We start from the raw sequence: 20,315 nt of genomic DNA on the forward strand, positions 1-20,315 counted from the left end.
AGCAGATTAACACAAGAAGACAAAGCCACCAATCAGCTATGCCCTTTTGGGCTTTCCTGGTCAGCCACACAGGCTACCTTCACCTGGTTTAGCCGGCCAGTCGAAGCCGTTTCCTGGATAACTATCAATTCTTCTTCTACTACTAAAGTTACAGTTCTATGAACAGTTGTACGGGTCACCCATTGAAGTCAGTTGGACATGCTTACAATAAAATGCGCACAATATCACGATGCACACCTGTTCCGTTACAGCAAGGCTTCCTAACATCCAACTTCATTTTCTCCTTCATTTTTCCATGGTGAACTGAAATGATGCCATTTCCTTTCTTGATTAGTCTTCAGAAGCTACCATTTCGCAGAGTCTGCCTTCTGTACATTATGAAAAGGCACCTTTTTAGAACACGGTGTAGTCGGTGGCGAGATCTCTCAAGTCAATCCCGGCTACAGCGGCATAGAGCTCAGGTACCACCAGCTCCGGAATTTGCAGAACAGCCTGGTCATTGCTGGTCTTGATTCCTGTTTGCAGCCTCCTGATCAGCTCAGTGGGTGAAGGGCGATCTGTTGGAGTCCAGCGCCAGCAGGCCACCATAATGCTATACCTGTCAAAGAAAGCGTAGTGGTTCATCTCACGGATTTGACCTGTGCACCTATCCTTATGCATCTTGCAGAATGAGGTGGCAGGGTCAGCAGACAAGTTTCTGGTCTGTAACATTTTGGATTGTAAGTGGAGGGCTGCATATTTTATAGCAGTCATAGCTGGTGGCGCTGTGGTCTAAACCACTGAGCCTCTTGGGCTTGCCAATCAGAAAGTCGGTGGTTCGAATCCCCGCGACGGGGTGAGCTCCCATTGCTCTGTCCCAGCTCTTGCCAACCTAGCAGTTTGAAAGCACACCAGTGCAAGTAGATAAATAGGTACCGCTGCGGCGGGAAAGTAAACGGTGTTCCCGTGTGCTCTGCTTAACCGTCATGGTGTTCTATTGTGCCAGAAGAGGTTTAGTCCTGCTGGCCACATGACCCGGAAAGCTGCCGGCTCCCTCAGCCTGAAAGCGAGATGAGCGCTGCAACCCCATAGTTGCCTTTAACCATCCAGGGATCCTTTACCCTTTTTTACCTATTTTATAGCAGTGGGTAAACCTTAGTCTTGGATGGAGGGGTGGTTGTAGTCTCTATCTGCCCCTCCAAAATGAAGGTATATCATTAAAGGGACCTGGGAGGAACTGCTCCTGTGCATATGCCCAGGTGGGCCACAGCACCCCTCAAAGCGGAGATCCCCGCATCCCTATTGATGTGGGTCATAGGACTCCCCTGCTGCTGGGCTGACCCCGATTCACTCCCGATTCACACATTGGAAGCCAATGGTTGTGCTCAATGCCTATGACAAACCTCTTACACCTGTAAACAGCTGTGGCCTTATTTGACCCAATTGAACTCTGTTGTGTCTATTCTTCCTAGCCAGTCGAGGGGCGCTAAAGGTAAAGGGACCCCTGACCATTAGGTCCAGTCGTGGCCGACTCTGGGGTTGCGGCGCTCATCTTGCTTTACTGGCCGAGGGAGCCGGCGTACAGCTTCCGGCTCATGTGGCCAGCATGACTAAGCTGCTTCTGGCAAATCAGAGCAGCGCACGGAAACGTCGTTTACCTTCCCGCCGGAGCGGTACCTATTTATCTACTTGCACTTTGTGCTTTCGAACTGCTAGGTTGGCAGGAGCAGGGACCGAGCAACGGGAGCTCACCCCATCGCGGGGATTCGAACCACCAACCTTCTGATCTGCAAGTCCTAGGCTCCGTGGTTTAACCCACAGCGCCACCCATGTCCCTCGAGGGGCGGTAAGGGCACCTGAATACGCAATGCTATCCCTGTCAAAGAAAGGGCAGTGGTTCATCTCACAGTGCAATGCATATTTAGGCATCTTGCATCACAAGGTGGCAGAGTGAAATGGCAGATTCTGGTCTGTACCGTTTTGGATTGTAGGTGGATAGCTACATATTTTCTAAACTCCCAGGGTTATATCACAATCGTGTCCCTCCAGTCATGGAAAGTTTTTTTTTAATTTAGGGGACCCTTTGCAATAACATGAAAACCACCTCTCCTTTCTGTTCTTGGATGTCTCCCCTGGAACAAAGAGCCTTTTGTGAGCCAAAGGACACACCGAGAGACAGCCCACTATGTCAAGAAATCTAGCGAATATGCTAGTTTGCCACGTGTAGAAAGAAATAACAAAGGATCTTACAGCACCTTAAAGACTAACAAATGTATTATGGGATAAGCTTTTATTGACTAGAATCCATTTCATGCAGGGAGTTTTCGATGTGAGGAAATATTCAAAATGATCTTGCACTCCATCCTGAAGTGCATAATACGTTCTTCTACTCCATCTCATTCTGTATACTGTGTAGCTTGGCTCCCCTGGGAGCCTTCTGTAACAAACTGTGACATGTTTATAATAAAATATAGAGTAAGGAACATAGGCACTTGCAGGCAGAAAACCAGGCATAAAGTGCTCTAGACAATTGCTTTTGCCTCATGTTTACTGTTGTTTTGCCTCACGAAATTAGTTTTCAGGAAGCCTTTTATTTGAGAGGTAAATGACCCAAAGTAACAGGCAGAATGTAGACTTCAGGGCCAAATCACACAGCCCATTATTCATTTCCCCCTTTTTTAAAAAGGTGTGCTTAAACTAACTACATTTATTTTAAGGGGGGGGGGCAGTTCAGAGCCTTGCACCTATTTCCTGCCCCCCAAAACCCAAAGGAGCTATTTTTTGGGTGTGGGGTGGGTGGGTGGGACCCTACCTCTGACTAGGGCAAATAGCCACGGAGGAGAAGATATTTAGCAAAAAACTGGTGTGGTCCTCTAATCTGGATTGGGAGCATGTTCTGGATCAGTTGTGGGGAACCTTTGGCCTTCTGGATGTTGCTGAAATACAACTCCTATCAGCCACAGCAAGCATGATCAGGGATGATGGATGCTGGAGTTCAGCAACATTTAGAAGGCCAAAGGTTCCCCCCATCTCTTCTAGATTGTGGGCCCAAGCCTGCTTTCACTTCAAAGTAAGAGCGGCTAGTTTCAGGAACGCAACTTTTAAAACGGCAAATGTTTGACCTTACTCTCATAGGGCAAAATACTGTGAGAATTTATTTTATATCATAAATATGCAGAAATTTCTTTAAATCAAATTTACTGGAACGTCTCTGTGTTCACTCACATGCTTCAGCAGATGGGTGATTTAGTAGCACCCAATCACTGCTCTTCTGCATTAAGACGGAAGTTGAGTGGCAACTTGACTTTCAGACTTCAGACTAGGTGAGAAGGCCCTCTTTCCTCAGCCCCAAGTGTGCGAGCGCGGCATATACCATATTTTTTGCTCTATAAGATACACCAGACCACAAGACGCACCTAGTTTTTGGAGGAGGAAAACAAGAAAAAAATATTCTGAATCTCAGAAGCCAGAACAGCAAGAGGGATCGCTGCGCAGTGAAAGCAGCAATCCCTCTTGCTGTTCTGGCTTCTGGGATAGCTGCGCAGCCTGCATTCGCTCCATAAGACGCACACACATTTCCCCTTACTTTTTAGGAGGGAAAAAGTGAGTCTTATAGAGCAAAAAATACGGTAGATTACTGTGTGTGGGGAAAAGGATCAGCATTCTATTCCCCCTCACTATACTTATCCCGACTGCCCCCCTTCTAGAATTTTTTGGGGGGCGGGTATCAAAGCAAAGATATTTGGCAAGGGAGGGGTTAAACCGAGGAGAGGAAAACAGCTCACAGTAGTGGCCACATCTGCTTTTGCCCACCCACACTTCTGCTTAGAATCATAGAGTTGGAAGAGACCACAAGGGCCATCGAGTCCAACCCCCTGCCAAGCAGGAAAGCCATTTCCGAGATCAGGAGGAGAGGGGGTTGCGGGCAAAACCCCCTCCCACCCTCGCGGGGGCTGGCCCTTTGCCCCCGCGAGACCCAGAGAATTTCCGGGGCGTGCCTTCCAACCGGCCCGCCAATCGGCGGGCCGAGGAGGCGGGGCCAAAATCGTACTTAAGGCCAGGCACGCCCCGGGATCTCCCTCTTCTCCCCCTTTTTGCCAGCTGAGAGGTTTTCCTGTCCCACCCACCCTTAGGCTTAGTTAGGTATGACCTTGCTATGGACTCTGGTTGGTCGCCGCAAGGGGCCTGGTAGGAATTTTTCCAAGTTGGCACACTTCCAGCCTTTTGGTTTTTTCGCCTACCTCGTAGCAATCGTCACAACTTCCTGGTATTGGCGGTTAGGCATTGGCAGGGGTTAATTGTTATGCAAATGGACGGGGGGGGGAAGGAACTGCCATCACCTTCCCCCAATGGAAGGGGTAGTCCGTTAGAGGACTCTGGGGGGCGTTGCCTTGTCCGAAACCTGGGAAGGTAAGGGCCTCCGGCACGCCCCCGAGCGGTGACACCCGTGGGATCCTAGTTGGCGTACTTCAACAGGACCCCCACGGCTTGTGTGCAACCCTTCCCGGTCACCAAGCCGGGTAGTCGATAGGAGCCAATGCCTAAGGCCAATACCTTCAATTCTCTAATCAATAAAGTTGTGGCCTTTTACGCCCATTAACCTTAATTAATGTGTCTGTATCTTTATTTCACATGGGGGAGGGGACTTGCCACGCAAACACCATCAGAGCACTCCTGACATATAAATGCCTAGAAAGCACAGCTCTGAGCACTTGTCTGCTTGCCCCACACCTTCTAGGAATGGGTCTGAGCAGTTTTGCCCTTGCTCTGTCGCTGTCCTCTGGAAAACCTGCTCTTTAGCGATAAATCAGAGCAAACACCAATCTGGAGAAAATCCTATTGACGTTTGCTCTGATTCAGCAGTAAAGATTGAGTTTCCTTGGGGGGAAGCAGCAGGGCAAATCTGGATGAGCCCTAAAGGGATGAAAGTAAGTCCCACTCCATTCATTGGGGCTTATCCTCATGCAACTCAGTGGGATTTACTTCCAGGTGAGCCTTCATAGGCTTGGTCTGTTCCCTGGCATATGGAGCTAAGGGATGCAACCCTCCTGATTTAGTCACATGTAAACCACAGCTGTATCCTTTTGTTCATAAAGGAGCCACGAAGTCGCCGGCAGGCTTGTCTTGGGGTGGGGGCGTGAAGGTTCAACATTTTTCAAATGCTGGCTCAGGTGCAAAGGTGCTTCTTGCAGATAGCAGGAAGGAAACAGAACGATCTGTGGTGGGTCGATCCTTTAGGAAACGAGGTAATAATTTAGAATAAAAGGCACAGCCCGCATTATAAGATGGAATGCGGAGCAATCTTACATGGCTGGCTGACAGCTGGAAGGCCTCTTCATAGTGTGCTGCCTCTGAAGGTGTTGCAAGATATCAGACGGGGAAACCTCTGGAAAGGGTGGCGCTCCTGGGTGGCAAAACAAAATGAAAACCCACAAGAGTTTTTACACTAATTAAATGACAACATTCATTTAAATCCAGATGAGACATGAGATGGGCTCTCTTATGTGTTTTTTGTTTTTGTTGGTGCAGCTAAGACGAAATGCAAATCAAGGTAAGATTTCATGTGGGTGTTTTAATCTGACCATCCTTGACACAGAATCATACGGTTGGGAGGGGCCATGAGGGCCATCTAGTCCAACCCCCTGCAATGCAGGAATCTTTTGCCCAAAGTGGCCTCATGACCCTGAGGAGAAGAGCATCATGCGCTGCCAACCCGAGCTATCCACTTCCAAAGCCTGCTTAAACTAAAAACTCAACTGCAGCTTTGACCAGAGGATCTTCCACTCTTATCTAGCACAATTACTCAAACACATTTTTTAAGTAAACATGATTAGGATTGCAGCCTCTTTTCAGGATTGCTTTCCTCTACTTACCTAATGTTTTTTTCCCTGTTTTATTAAATTTGCTTAGTAACATAACATTACTATATATATTCTATAAAACAAAGAATACAGAACAAAATTCATTCATACTACAATGCCTAACTACATAACATTAATATATATGGTTTCTGAAAAAAGGCTTACATAACAAAATCAATTCAAAATACCTTCCAATTCACTTTCCCCCCTTCCCACTCCAGCCCTCCCCCCCCCCAGTCAGGCCTTCCTTCTTCATATCTTTATCCATATACACAGTCTGTTCATTCGAGCTTGTATGTTAGGCTTGGCTCCCCCTCTTTCTATCCAGTTCCTGTAAAATGCCCATTTATTTGTGATTCTTTGGCATTTATTCTCTACTTACCTAATGTGATCATCTCATATAGTAAGATTCCAAAGGACCATCTGCCATAAAACAAAACGACAAAAGCAAAAGAGAAAAATGAAAAGGGTTAACAGAAGCAGTCGCTTCATACCTTCCACTGAGAGCTGCAGGGAAAGTACCTTAAGGTTAGTCTGGGCCCTAAGAAATTCAAGGAGCCAGCAACTTCAACAAGCACCAGGGGAGTCCTGATGGGTGTACATTGGAAAAGTTCAACCCTTTGCAAGCTAGGAGGAGCTGTTGCTGAACCACAGCGATAGTCAGTGTGAGACCCTGGCATCCTGAGTGATGAGGACCTGATGATATGGGTAAGGAAAATATCATACCTAATAAAATCCTTAAGAGAACCACAACAACAGCAGCACAGAGGATGTGGCATCATAACATTATTGGATTGTTTTGCTGGAGTGTGTCAAAGTGACAAGTCGCACCTACGTAAGTGATGGAAAAGGTTTAAAAACTCTATTCCAGTCACTGATCAACGTAAGAGGACATTCGGAATTTCATTTGTTCAATAATTCGTACACTTATTCGTTCACTCAAACACCTTCTCACCTTCACACGCTCTCACTTTTGGCTGAAGATAACAACACCCTTGGGGACGTGGGTGGCGCTGTGGGTAAAAGCCTCAGCGCCTAGGGCTTGCCGATCGAAAGGTCGGCGGTTCGAATCCCCGCGGCGGGGTGCGCTCCCGTTGTTCGGTCCCAGCGCCTGCCAACCTAGCAGTTCGAAAGCACCCCCGGGTGCAAGTAGATAAATAGGGACCGCTTACTAGCGGGAAGGTAAACGGCGTTTCCGTGTGCGGTTCTGGCTCGCCAGAGCAGCGATGTCACGCTGGCCACGTGACCCGGAAGTGTCTCCGGACAGCGCTGGCCCTCGGCCTCTTAAGTGAGATGGGCGCACAACCCCAGAGTCTGTCAAGACTGGCCCGTACGGGCAGGGGTACCTTTACCTTTACCTTTAACAGCATCCTTAAACTATGGCACTGGTTGGATAATGGAACTTTATTCCAAAATGCTAGGAAGTTTATGAAGCCATTTTGGAAACTAGGTGAACAGAAACAAGCCAAATGTTCAATTCAATTAGCATAGGAAGAACCAAGGATTCTTATTCTAATTAATCTGATTGATTGCCTTCTCAGTACACTCGTAATATTAAGCTTATGCCATTTTCAATCTGTGTTACATTAGTGTATTGCATTTTCCTTTATGTTACTATGTCTTTCTTCAAAGTTCATGATATTAATTTAATTATGAAGAAAATATTATTCTCTGAAGGAAGCAATGTGTATCAATAAAACAACTGATTAGCAAAAAGAACTGACCAAACTTACACCCAACAGTGCAGTTGAGTAACCCAATATTATTGTTTGGGCTGAAGCAGTCAAATTACCAGCTGGAAATACGCCTACATCTGTTGAAAAATAGGCAGGCGTACTCTGGCAGGCCTTTGACCAACAAGCCTAGCTTATGAGATATCTGAATGGACCCGTACATGTCTGACTTGATGTTGGGTGGTTTCTTCATAAGTCGCTCTGGAGCCTGCCACTTGAGTGGAACGGTTTGTGCGATGGAGCTGGGACTGCAGGTGTGGCCTCTGTACGCCAGTCCCAGTCTGCAGAGCTTCACAGTAAATGCATTGCCAATTAGGACATTCCTGGCTGCCACATCACCATGAAATAGTTTCTTCCCCTGAAGAAAATCCTGGAAAATTTAGAAATGATATGTTGTCAGCTGCTACATTGAGAGCACCTCTCCCTGTTTTAACATGAAGTATGCATCAACACTTACATCTAGATTTGGCAAGTCCTATCAGATAACCGGGCAGAAACAGAAAAAGTTTTAGGGACGCGGGTGGCGCTGTGGGTAAAACCTCATTGCCTAGGACTTGCCGATCGTATGGTTGGCGGTTCAAATCCCCGCGGCGGGGTGAGTTCCCGTCGTTCGGTCCCAGCTCCTGCCCACCTAGCAGTTCGAAAGCACCCTTAAGTGCAAGTAGATAAATAGGTACCGCTTTATAGTGGGAAGGTAAACAGCGTTTCTGTGTGCCGCGCTGGTGCTGGGTCGCCAGAGCAGCTTCGTCACGCTGGCCACGTGACCCGGAAGTGTCTCCGGACAGCGCTGGCCCCCGGCCTCTTAAGCGAGATGGGCGCACAACCCTAGAGTCGGACACGACTGGCCCGTACGGGCAGGGGTATCTTTACCTTTACCTTTTATCAGATATTCAGCACACACAATCAAATTAGGTTTTAGAACAGGAAATCAGTTATCTTGGGGTGGGGAGAAGGTTTGGTTAGTATTTTCCTAGTTTCATACAGTATTTATCTCTTGCAAGGCTGTGTTTTCCTAGCTGTAGGCATGAAATTGTTTCATACAGTATTTATCCTTTGCAATGCAGCAGTACCCAGAGGTTTTCTTCCAGTTGTGTTAGGAATCTAGGAATCTCCTTGGACCAATGGTCCATCTGCTCAGCACTGTCTCCTTGCTGCCAGTGACTCTTCAGGAGACAGGGATGTGTCTTGCTCAGCCCTTCCCAGACATGCCAGGTATTGAACCTAGAAACTCTGCATGCAGATCATGTGCTCTGTCTCAAAGCTGCAGCCTCCCCTAGAATTGTTACATCGGCAAGCGTGGGTCCAAGCTTCAAAAACTTTAGTAAACATTTTATTTTATTAAGTTTATAATTTTCATTTATTACAAATAAACATTTCAACAACAAAAATAAACAATTCTCACATATCAAACCTTGACTCCCCTTCCCCTCTTCCAGCAGTTCCATGAATGTACCCTCTTTTTCTTTTCTTCTGCATATCCCAATTAACTATTTATTCTTTTCCTCATCTATTTCATATATGTTTTAGAAACTGCAAGTCTTTACAATAATACTGCTAATGTCTTAATTTGTTTACAATTTATTTGCAAATATTCAATAAACGATTTCCATTCCTTAATAAAGAGTTTGGATTTGATATCCCGCCTTTCACTCCCCTTCAGGAGTCTCAAAGCGGCTAACATTCTCCTTTCCCTTCCTCCTCCCCAACAAACACTCTGTGAGGTGAGTGGGGCTGAGAGACTTCAAAGAAGTATGACTGGCCCAAGGTCACCCAGCAGCTGCCTGTGGAGGAGAAGACGCGAACCTGGTTCCCCAGATTACGAGACTACCGCTCTTAACCACTACACCACACTGACAAAAAAGTTTGTCGTCTTGATTTCTTATTCTTCCGGTAAGTTTAGCCAATGCATAGTCCATTTAGTAGACATTTTATGTCTCTTGTGAACCAAACAAATTACCTAGAGTGGGTGTTACTCTCACGCTCTGAAGAAAGCCAGTTGTGGGTGGGGCTGGGCTTAATTAATAAACTTACCAGAGCTGATGCAATTTGTTGTCCAATTTTATAGACCTGCCTCTCTGTAAGATCAAGTGGCAATCCATCCATGGTCACCACATCCTGGCAAGACAGAAACAGGTGGTTTGATATACACTCGCTACCTCCCCAGGTAGTGAGACATTCGAGGGACAATGCTACCAGACTGTTTCCTCTGGAAAAGGGGCAGTAGTGTCTTTCACGTTAGAAGGCACCTGGAGTGCAGTGCTCAGACAGGCCTGAGAGAGCAGCAGGGAAGATGGCTGACCCTAGACTGGAGATGGACTAGGAGGGCACCCAGGGGAAAGGGAGCGATGGCCCTGCATAGGCAGCCCTGCGTCTCCACGGGTAGCCACACATGAACAGGAGTGCACCTGGAAACAGACGGGAGTCTAAAGTTCTAAGTACAACCTACAACATGGGTCAGCAAGGTTTACCTCGCCTGGGCCGGTTCACTGCAGCAGAGATCCCTCCGTGGGCCGGATTGTGCGTGAGTGTGAGTGTACCCACCCGTGATTTCTGGCGTCTGCGCAGACGCAATTTCCAATGCCTGCGCATGCACAGATGCAATTTTCAGCGCCGCAGAAGCGAGTCCCTGCGCTGCGCTGGTTTATCGCAGCGCGCGGGGACTCGCCAAGCGGGTGGCTTGGTTTGGGGGCGGCTCGTGGGCCAGTTAAAGGACCCTCGGCCCATGGGCCTTAGGTTGCCTACCCCTGACCTACAACTCCAAACTGTTTCTGTACTCCTCCTCCTTAATCAGAAAGTGTCACATTCCCCAAATTGCTATAGTTATTGCACTCCCAGCTATAACGTTCCCAGATCCTCAGCAAAATTGTAGCTTTAAAATATACATTTTTTTGCACACATCCACTCCAGGTATTGGTTGCATAGATTTTAGCTCAATTGTTTACTGTACTACTGCATATCTATTCCCACGGTTCTTATAGTCAGGACGCAGTTACTTATTATTGTTAGTTGCATCACAGTTTCTGAACGGTGAGAACTTTTAGGGTTCCAGAATGTACCATGGGGTGCTTTCCTGGGACTGAATATAACTGTGATGCCACACTTACTTACACATCTATAGAGGCTAAGCTCAGGATGAAAAGTTCACAGCATCAGATCTCCAGTGGATCCTGTTCTCCCATTAAGGTTCCTCAAGTACTCACAGAGAGCAAGTTAAATCTCCTGTGTGTTTCATAGAAGAAAGACGTGCCCACTTCCAGGAGAATCTCTGGTCATGAACTCCTATGGCAACAATTCACCTGTACGTACTCTATTACAATATATTGGAGACCGATCAGATCTCGCTAGGCACAGCCTTTCTTAAGACTTACCCTGCGGCAGGTCCAAAGGAAGTTCAGAAGATTGCCATTGGAAGCATCCTCCAATATCATGTAAAGAGGCATCTGGTGCACACAACACCCGATTAACTTAACGATGTTTTCGTGATTACCAAGAAACTGATAAAACTTAATCCTTTCCATAAAATCTTTAATCTCATGGGAGCTGGCAGACTCTAAAAGGGAAGTTAAAAATGAGTGAGAGACGCTGGTATGACTGACTCTCTTAATCAGGGGTCAGCAAACCTTTTCAGCAGGGGGCCAGTCCACTGTCCCTCAAACCTTGGGGTGGACGGTGGATTATATTTTGGGGAAAAGATTAAATGAATGAATCCCTATGCCCCACAAATAACCCAGAGATGCATTTTAAATAAAAGGATACATTCTGATCAAAAACAAGCTGATTCCCAGACCGTCCGCGGGCCAGATTTAGAAGGGCTGGATCCGGCCCCTGGACCTTAGTTTGCCTACCCATGATTCTCCTTTGGGAAGGTAAGAAGGAAGAAAGAAAGAAAGAAAGAAAGGAAGGCCTACTCTGGTTCAGAGAGGCCCCAGAATGTTCTGATGTTCTGCCAGAATTGAGTTGTTTTAGCAGATGTTAACACCTAAAATCTCTCAGGCATTTTGACCAGAGCAGCGCTATTACCTTAAGCTCCACTGAGAAGCAGAAAACAGATGGATTCTCATTTTCTTCTTGCTTCTAAATTCCACACACACACACACACACACACACACACACACACACACACAGCTAGGTCTCATACACAAAAGAGTAAGAACCATTTTTGTGCTAGAACTGAAGAGAAAGCTCTTCAGAGGCTCTAGCACTGGTCTCTGAGCCTGGATGGAAAAGAAAACGGCTTGCAACCGCAAGACACACACACACACACACACACACACACACACACACAGAGCCTTTGCATAACAGCATAGCTAAACACCACATCAAGTATGTTAAACCCTCTGCAGGGGTGGCCAACTCCCAAGAGACTGCGATCTACTTTCAGAATTAAAATCTGGCAGTGATCTACCCCCGTTTTTTTTAGGGGTTCAGCTCAAACTTGTTGAGTTTTTTTGGGGAGGAGAGTCCTGTTTTGGGGGGGTTAAGGTGCAGGCTTCTTGGGGGGGGGGAGGCAAGGGAAGTTGGGGTTAAGTCACAAAAACATAGCTATGGATGAAAACAGCCACACAGAGGGAGCTCCGTCTTGCCTTCCTGAGGTCAAACAAGAACGGAGGGCGGGGCAGGAGTCAGATTTACCAATGCAGAGGAAAGGGAGTCAGAGATCGACCGCGATCTACCAAAACATCGCAGGGATCTACCAGTAGATCGCGATCGACCTGTTGGACATCCCTGCAGAGGGTTTTGCTGTGTTCTATGCAGTTGCAGATGCAGGACTGAACAGAAGGTATGGATTCTACACTATCAAAGCACCAATGTTACTTCTTTGTATAGAGTAGACAGGTCTAGCCAGTTCAGTGCAAAGCTCCCACAATAAGACAGAGGCACACAAATAAATGAAAAGTTAACATTTCCAGGCCTGCATGAAGCTGGATGGCATTCGCATTACCTTTCAAGGCCTTCAGTAAGACTGGCTGAGTTTTCCCAGGGTTGCTGGTCTTCAGCTCTGCTCTGTAGATTCCCCCAAAGCTGCCATTTCTTATAAGCTTCAGTGACTCCCAGGATATTTTCTCATGTGGAATCTCCAGCTCCTTGAAGGTTAAGGCTGCAGTTTTAAGCAAGGAACTCCTGGTTGTCTCATTTAATTGAATGGTAGTATGTTCCGATATGCTGACCGTTTTCCCTGGGCTTTTCTTCTTTTCTGATACTGGGACATGACCTGTTAGCAAATGTAAAACTTGCGGTGAAACACAGAGTAGGTATTTCCCGCTTCCACCCCTTACATTTTAGTTTTAGCCATGTACTCTCTAACCCTCTGTTCTGGGAAATATCTTACAACAGGATTTCAAAAAGACAGATGTTCTTGCAACACAAATAGCCAATATAAAACATTGACTCTTTATTTATCAATAGAAAATTGTTGTTGGCATGCGGCAATGGAACTACCACCACATCCCCAGCTGGTGATGCAGATGCATTCTAGATCAGGCTTCCTCAACCTCGGCGCTCCAGATGTTTTGAGACTACAATTCCCATCACCCCTGACCACTGGTCCTGCTAGCTAGGCATCATGGGAGTTGTAGGCCAAAAACATCTTGAGGGCCGAGGTTGAGGAAGCCTGTTTTAGATTAACCTCATGGTGGAAGAGAGCTATGGAAGCTATGTTGAGGCAGCACCTGAACAGGACTCTAAGTATGAAGGTGGCATGTTCTCAGATCTGTAGGGGTGTGTCAGGTCTTAGGGTATGACTTGAAAATTCAAGACCTTAGCCACCTCAAAGTCTTCAGAGAAAGTACTGTATAGTTGTTTCCCAGCAACTGGTAATCAGAGGAGCACAGCACACGATCCTGGAAGTGGCATACAGCCATCATGACTATCCCTCCAACTTTCTTTTCCTGGCACCTGGCAATTTTGACAGCTGTCCTTACCTTCTTCGCTGGACTCTGGAGAATCCTGCTGCTTTGCCTTCATGCTCTGGTAATGGAGCCAAAGGATGACACTTAAGATAATGACAAATACCCCTATCAAGAGGACTGGTACAATGATTACTTCAGTCTGATTCTCTCGTACAACTGTCAATGGAAATAGCAAATGATAATAAAGTTATAATAGCTAGTGTTCATCTGGCTCATCACAAGCAGGTGTGCAGCGCAAGAGTTATTCAAGCTGTTCTCTCACTCTCTGCAACAAAAGCATCTCTCACAAGGACAGAAATGACAGGCCAAATGATCTATCAAGTTAAGATTATTCTGGCTTCTCAGACTGCAGCATAGTCACGATAACTGGTGAACATCTTGACCTTGAACATGTTAAAAACAAAACACTTACTTGCTGTAAAGACCTGTGCCTAAAGATAATTTTCAGCTCAAAAGCTTGCGATCTTTTAGAAATGGTGGAAGGGCCATTAAATGACATTTAATTTATTCCATATTCCATTTTCTGGAAGCCACATGCCCTTGACTCCCCAGGGTCCCAATCCACCAGAATTGCTTTTGGGTTTACTGACTTTAGACTTCACATACAGTACTGTACATAATTAGTGGGAAACCACAAAATTATAGTACTTCTTTGTTATCCGTAGCCATGTATGATTTTTGACTTGTGGAAAGGGGCAGGGAGCATCTCTCTGATGCTCTTCCTACGCTCTCTTCTCTGCCTTGAATGTAGCTATTATTATTGGTTTGCCAAGGGGATTGCTTATGAATATAAGGCTTAAAATAAACAAATTACAGTTACACATTCTACTTGGTTGTATATATTGAGCTTAGCTGAAACAGTTAAGGGAAGACACAATGCAGGCTAGCGCATAAGAAGATGAGAACACGTAAGAACGTTAAGAAGAGCCCGGCTGGATCACATCAAAGGCCCATCTTGCAAGATCGTTTTGATTAAGGAAGGCTGATAGAATTGTCCAACTAAGCCAGAAAACATTTTCTATAAACTATTGATTTGCTGCAGCTCAGCATGTGCAATCTTTCCAGATGTAGAGTGCACTAAAAGAGAGAAAGTCGTTTTCATTCTTACCACACAGTTCATCATTCTTCTGACAGTCCAGCAGCGTGCGTGAAAGCCTCCTTATTTCTCCTGCCATGTTTGGTCAAATTTGGCCTGCTCTTCATCAGTTGCTGGAGTCCACTACACAAATATAAAGGGTTAAGCAAAAAATGAAAACAAATATATTTTACTGGTGCAAAGCTTTTGAAATTCCAGCAGTGGACATAGGAAAAATACAGATTTCATTGGCATATACAAAAAAGAGAGAGTACTATGAATTTAGAAATGAAAATTCAAGTTCATTCACATGAGCACTTAAGAAATTGAGTAACAGTACTGTCTAGACTTGAGAGTCCCATGGACTGCAAGAAGATCAAACCTCTCCATTCTGAAGGAAATCAGCCCTGAGTGCTCACTGGAAGGACAGATCCTGAAGCTGAGGCTCCAATGCTTTGGCCACATCACAAGAAGAGAAGACTCCCTGGAAAAGACCCTGATGTTGGGAAAGATGGAGGGCACAAGGAGAAGGGGACGACAGAGGACAGTGTTTTCGAAGCTACGAACATGAGTTTGACCAAACTGCGGGAGGCAGTGGAAGACAGGAGTGCCTGGCGTGATCTGGTCCACGGGATCACGAAGAGTCGGACATGACTAAACGACTAAACAACAACAATGACTAAATGACTAAACAACGACTATACAATTATATAGAAACTGATCAAACAATAGCAACTTGCAGTGCCTAATTAGTACAGCCTACAAGAAGCTAGTTGCTCTACTTTAATGACCATTTTGAATAAGGACCTAAATTTAGTTGAAATTTGGTTAGACACAGCAAATGTTCCAGACCAGGGCTAGGGTACATTTGGCCCTCCAGATATTGCTGAACTACCTCCCATCAGCCCAAGTAAACATGGCCAATGGCCAGGGGTAATGGGAGTTTGAAGGGTTTGAAAACAATTCTGTTACTAGGAATTATCCTTAGCTGTCTAAATGTGCAATGTAAGACCCTTGTGTATGGATCTGTGCTATGCTCTATATGGATCAGCTGTCATTTTGTAATAGTGGTATCTTTCATTTTAGCATGATCGCAAAAATGGAAAGACGGAGGTATTGCAGCTGTTTTACTTTTTCATAATAGTGGTATTTGCTGTCCCCCTCCTCAAAAGCTCAACAAGTCTGAGCTGCCCCCTTTAAAAAAGCTCTACAGCTTTGAGTTGCCCCCCCAAACTGGGGGCACTGGGTGAATTTTTGCACCCCAGTGCTGCATATGCTAAAGACGGCCCTGCTATGCCCTGAATCATTTATATATTACCTCCCTGATAATAGAGATTTTTTGGTTTTGAAATCTTTTATTATATTTATTTTCAATTACATTTTCATACTCACCGACATGATGAAAATAATAACACTCTGGTATACATGCAATACTCCTACTCTCATTCCAGTAATCATTTCCTGGCCTCATTTAACACATTGACACTCATTTAACACTTAAGGCTTTACAATGGCCTCTGAAACTAACCTGGCCATAATAATTCCCCCCTTTAAAAAAATGTTTAATAGAATGTTTAATCTCACAATGGGACTGCTTTTGTTTACAGAACAATGGATAAGTAGAAAGTAGAAAACCTACATTTTTGGGGAGTGGTTCCTATGTCAGTAAACAGCCAAAGTCAGATAAGGGAAGTCAATAAAGTATCATTCCAAAGCTTTTGAACTCACCCTGTGAACAAACAAGCTAAATAAATCTGCCACATCACAAAGTCACACCCACCCCACCACATGAGATAGACACATGCAGTTGTATGCTTGAACAGCCATGTGTAGGCAGTGCACATGCGTACAAAAATGAGGCATGAAGCAGAGTGAAACATGCGAAGAAGGAAATAGATGTTATCTGCATGGCACAACAGTAATTCTTAAAACATTTACCCTAGCAAGGTGGGGAGTTTTCAGGCTGCAAAATGTCTTGTGACAGAAGCAAAACAAACACAAGATGCAAAGACTTGATTGTTGACTATGAAAGCAGTATCTTTCACACTTGTCTGTTCTTGGGGGGCAGAACACAAGAGGAGCATTCTTGGAACAGATCAGAAGTCCACATGCAACAGGACACAAAAACATCAGCCTCCCTCCCTGCTCATCTCCTTCCATGCCACTGAAAAATGCCACCCCCAAGTAGCCAATGAGATCCACCTGTCATAAATGTTCCTAATTACATTTATCTCAAGTTATCTAGGCCCAGAGCTGATAGTGAGTCCCATGAATTATTTGTGGGATTAAAAACAAGTTGGGCTAACCTTGCTGGAAAATCGAAAATTGTAGTTGACTTGACAGTCTCTCCTTGCCTATGTAACCCCCTTCTGCCTTTACCAATGGATTGGCTAGATGGGCAGGTTTGTGCTTTCAGGAGCCACAAGCTTGAAGGTGCTGTGAGTGCTTTCAGGCCATGGAGTCCAACTCTTCCTGTCCATTTCCAGGCTGGCAAGGAGTGTATACTATTAGTCACTGCTGCCAGCAGCAACCAACACTACCGATCTGGCAGGAGGAAAGGTCAGTGTGTGCATATGTTGCCAGCTTGGTCCTGCACTTTGAAGACACAGCTGCCAAACAGTCCTAAGCCTTCCTCCCAACTTTGGGGCAGGGTGGTGGTGGGGGGTCACTGCCCACTGCTGAAGCTTCCAAGTTGGGAGGAAGTCTGGATGTTTGTCAAGCTCATCAAATGAAGACTCTATACAGTTGTCACAAGAGGATTTGTTACTATTAGTGAGGCAGTAGTCATAGTAGTGGACGCAGGTGGCACTGTGGTCTAAACCACTGAGCCTCTCGTGCTTGCCGATTAGAAGGTTGGCGGTTCCAATCCCTGTGATGGGGTGAGCTCCCATTGCTCTGTCTCAGCTTTTGACAACCTAGCCAGTTTGAAAGAACGCCAGAACCAGTAGATAAATAGGTACCACTGTGGTGGGAAGGTTAACAGCATTTCAATGCGCTCTGGCACTCGTCATGGTGTCCCGTTGTGCCAGAAGCGGTTTAGTCATGCTCGCCACATAACCCTGTAAACCATTACTTTGATTACTTCGGTTAAGTACTATGTAAACTGAGGGTGCTATATAAACAACAAATGATCTAAAAAATGAACTTCAAAAACATGTAGACTGGACTGAGTTTGTTGTGCTCCTGATATCTTGCAGGCCCTCAGCACATTTCCAGACCCAATTCTAAAGGTCCTCTATTCCTAACCCTCCTTATTTAAAGTCTGTGAGATTGCACAATCCACATATTCATCAGAAGAGTCTCTTTGTTTCACATAATAGTACAAAAATAACTTCAGAACTATTTTTACAAGCATTTTTTAAAAAGTCAAGTTTTAGTGCATCTTTTCTGAAGAAGCATTCAAAGTGGGTTCACAACAACAACATCGAGTTCATGACAAAGAGTAATGAAGTTTTTTTTTAAAGGACAGATTCCAGGATGACTGAAGCAAACCATAATGCCTAGAATGGCCCAGCTGTACCAGAATGATCTAAGATAAGCAGACACAAGCCATGCTTCTGCAATGAGGGCGGAAAAAATCAGATAAAAACACATGAAGTAAAAAGAAACATCACTGCAAATGATGTAGATAAAGGCAAATTCTGCACTACAAGCCTGATGTTAAGCTCTTTGTGCATCGCAGACAAACACAACAGCCACCTGTGAACCACATGGTAACAAAGGCAGAGTTCATTATCTCCATGCTACTTTGTTCCTGATATAGGAGTTACCATCTGCTTCTCCACCAAATATTTGTGCATGCAAGATGCATCTACAGACACTGTACTGTATACCTTTGACGATTTCATATGTCCAGTTCAAAGATATATAAAATACATTATTCTTTGTCAATCTAATGCCATTTCAACATAGAAAACAAATAATAAGACTAAACATTACTCTGACACTCCAAAATGATGCAAATAAAAACATTTTAAACAGGAATAATAATGCCATGTTTCCAAGTTATTAGGTATAAAATAAACAAACGGTATTCACAATCTAATCTGTAATCCGTCCATGGTTAACATTTGCATGCATGCGCACACACGCACACACACCTTCCCAAATAGTAAAAGAGATGAATTTATTGACAATTAAGAAGAATCTGTGATTGCATAAATGCATTAAAGAGAGCTGTGAACATTAATCACAGAAAAACGGAATAAATTTCTAATCCTTAAAAAGTGGGTTGCATAAACCTACACATAAAGTAATCAAAGTAATGGTTTACAGTTCTATATTCAGAATAGTTTCAACGATTAAAGTAAATATTACCAAAAAAAAACTTCTAAAGGGAAGTTTTAGAAAGTCATGCAATAGAATCAGAAGCATTCATCAAAAGACCTGTAGTCAATCCAATTTACTAGTTTATTATTAATTAAAACTTCCACCATTTGCAAAGTGAACTGTTATATCTCAGGCCAGTTTCTGCTAAACTAATTATCATGTGATACAATAAAACAGTTCTATGAAGGAAAGCAATTTAGTGCTGATTTAGAGGTGATGTTTTCAAAAAAGCCCTTACCAAGGTAGGAGTTGCACTTGGCAGTAAGATATCTGAAAAGCTCTTATCTATGCACTGGCCCGGGTGCATGCAACTTTTGCACATCAATATTCTATTGCCCAAGTAGTCACAGCAACACTTCCTCATATTTTTATCTAGATACTATATAAACATTCTCCATTCACCAATGTCCCCTGAGCATGAACAGACGCAAGTGGATAGGACAAGGCTGTGTTGATCTCTTGGCTGAACTGCTATATATGTGCTTGAATGTTTGTTTTAAAAGATGAAGGCTTGGATCTAGCCGAGAAGGACACTGACTACACCTTTGGCAAACTTACCTGTGCAGACAAGAACTTTTCCATTCTGAATGCTCTAATGCTTTTGTTTGAACATGCCCGTCTATTGTGGATTAGGAGAAAATGTAACACGGTTTCAAGAGCAGTCCTTTAGTCACAGCAGGTGAGTGTAAGAACTTCCTTCTCACCTTTTCATATACAGTTTCAGTTTGAAAAGTTGCCTGCTCTAGGCTGCAACTCCCGGGCACAACCACATATGTTTCTGTAGATGATGACAGCAGCAATTACTGTATTCTAAATCAACTGAGAAGAAAGCTAGCAGGTTAAGCACTAGGAATACTTCCCTAGATTATCTAAGCAGTTTGGCAATGGAAGAAGCTGCCCAGTGAAGTGTTCCAATTTCCTTCAAAGGTTTCATGTAAAACCTGCTCAACATGCCTCTCTTATTTACTCCCTTTGAGGCTAATTCACTTTGCAACCACCCCTTGAAGCTATTCTTTCTCTCTCTTTCCCCGATACCAACACTAACACTTCAAATAATAGTCTGCAAGATTGAGAAAACAGAAACCACACAGCAAAACTTTGAAGGTATTACAAAGCTTGTCAGAATTCATCAACACCTTGAAAACTGGAACAAATTATTGATTATGTGTCATTAACCTGTCAACTACTCCTTTCCCCCCCTGACACTGCAGGATTTTCTGATATCTCTAACATGCGGCCTCATAGCCTGTCCAAGGCTATGATTACTGAGTTATGTTTCTGAATCCAGCAAATAGAAGTTCTCTACTGGTGATACATGCCATTCTGACTTATTACTCTTCATTACTCATTCAGTTCTTTTGAACTCTGTCCTCAAATGGAATCATGCTGTTTTATTTGTATCATAGGTTATGCATCGGTTAAGCCAGTA

General features: G+C 44.6%; 2 protein-coding genes across 5 annotated transcripts in view; one reads left to right on the forward strand and one right to left on the reverse strand.

The window, feature by feature from the left end:
* The window catches only part of STYK1 (serine/threonine/tyrosine kinase 1), a 22,016-nt gene continuing 1,701 nt past the window's right edge, over nucleotides 1-20,315 (reverse strand). For 2 of the 4 annotated variants that reach the window (XM_053370346.1, XM_053370344.1), the window contains exons 2-10: nucleotides 14,591-14,701; nucleotides 13,495-13,638; nucleotides 12,516-12,785; nucleotides 10,942-11,123; nucleotides 9,605-9,688; nucleotides 7,735-7,943; nucleotides 6,223-6,263; nucleotides 5,287-5,383; nucleotides 1-598 (exon numbers count right to left, since the gene is read on the reverse strand). In XM_053370346.1, the coding sequence (XP_053226321.1) occupies nucleotides 394-598; nucleotides 5,287-5,383; nucleotides 6,223-6,263; nucleotides 7,735-7,943; nucleotides 9,605-9,688; nucleotides 10,942-11,123; nucleotides 12,516-12,785; nucleotides 13,495-13,638; nucleotides 14,591-14,657 (1,299 nt within the window). In that variant the 5' untranslated portion in view covers nucleotides 14,658-14,701 and the 3' untranslated portion in view covers nucleotides 1-393. Of the gene's footprint in view, nucleotides 599-5,286; nucleotides 5,384-6,222; nucleotides 6,264-7,734; nucleotides 7,944-9,604; nucleotides 9,689-10,941; nucleotides 11,124-12,515; nucleotides 12,786-13,494; nucleotides 13,639-14,590; nucleotides 14,702-20,315 lie in introns of those variants that run through there. The other 2 variants (XM_053370348.1, XM_053370347.1) reach the window with 2 other exon arrangements.
* Nucleotides 19,541-20,315, forward strand: part of SYCE3 (synaptonemal complex central element protein 3) — a 9,198-nt gene continuing 8,423 nt past the window's right edge. The window contains exon 1 of the mRNA XM_053370358.1: nucleotides 19,541-19,565. The gene's annotated coding sequence lies outside the window, so the exon portion shown is untranslated. The remainder of the gene's footprint in view (nucleotides 19,566-20,315) is intronic.

Source organism: Podarcis raffonei, chromosome 17, assembly GCF_027172205.1.
Source record: "Podarcis raffonei isolate rPodRaf1 chromosome 17, rPodRaf1.pri, whole genome shotgun sequence".
NCBI lineage: Eukaryota > Metazoa > Chordata > Lepidosauria > Squamata > Lacertidae > Podarcis > Podarcis raffonei.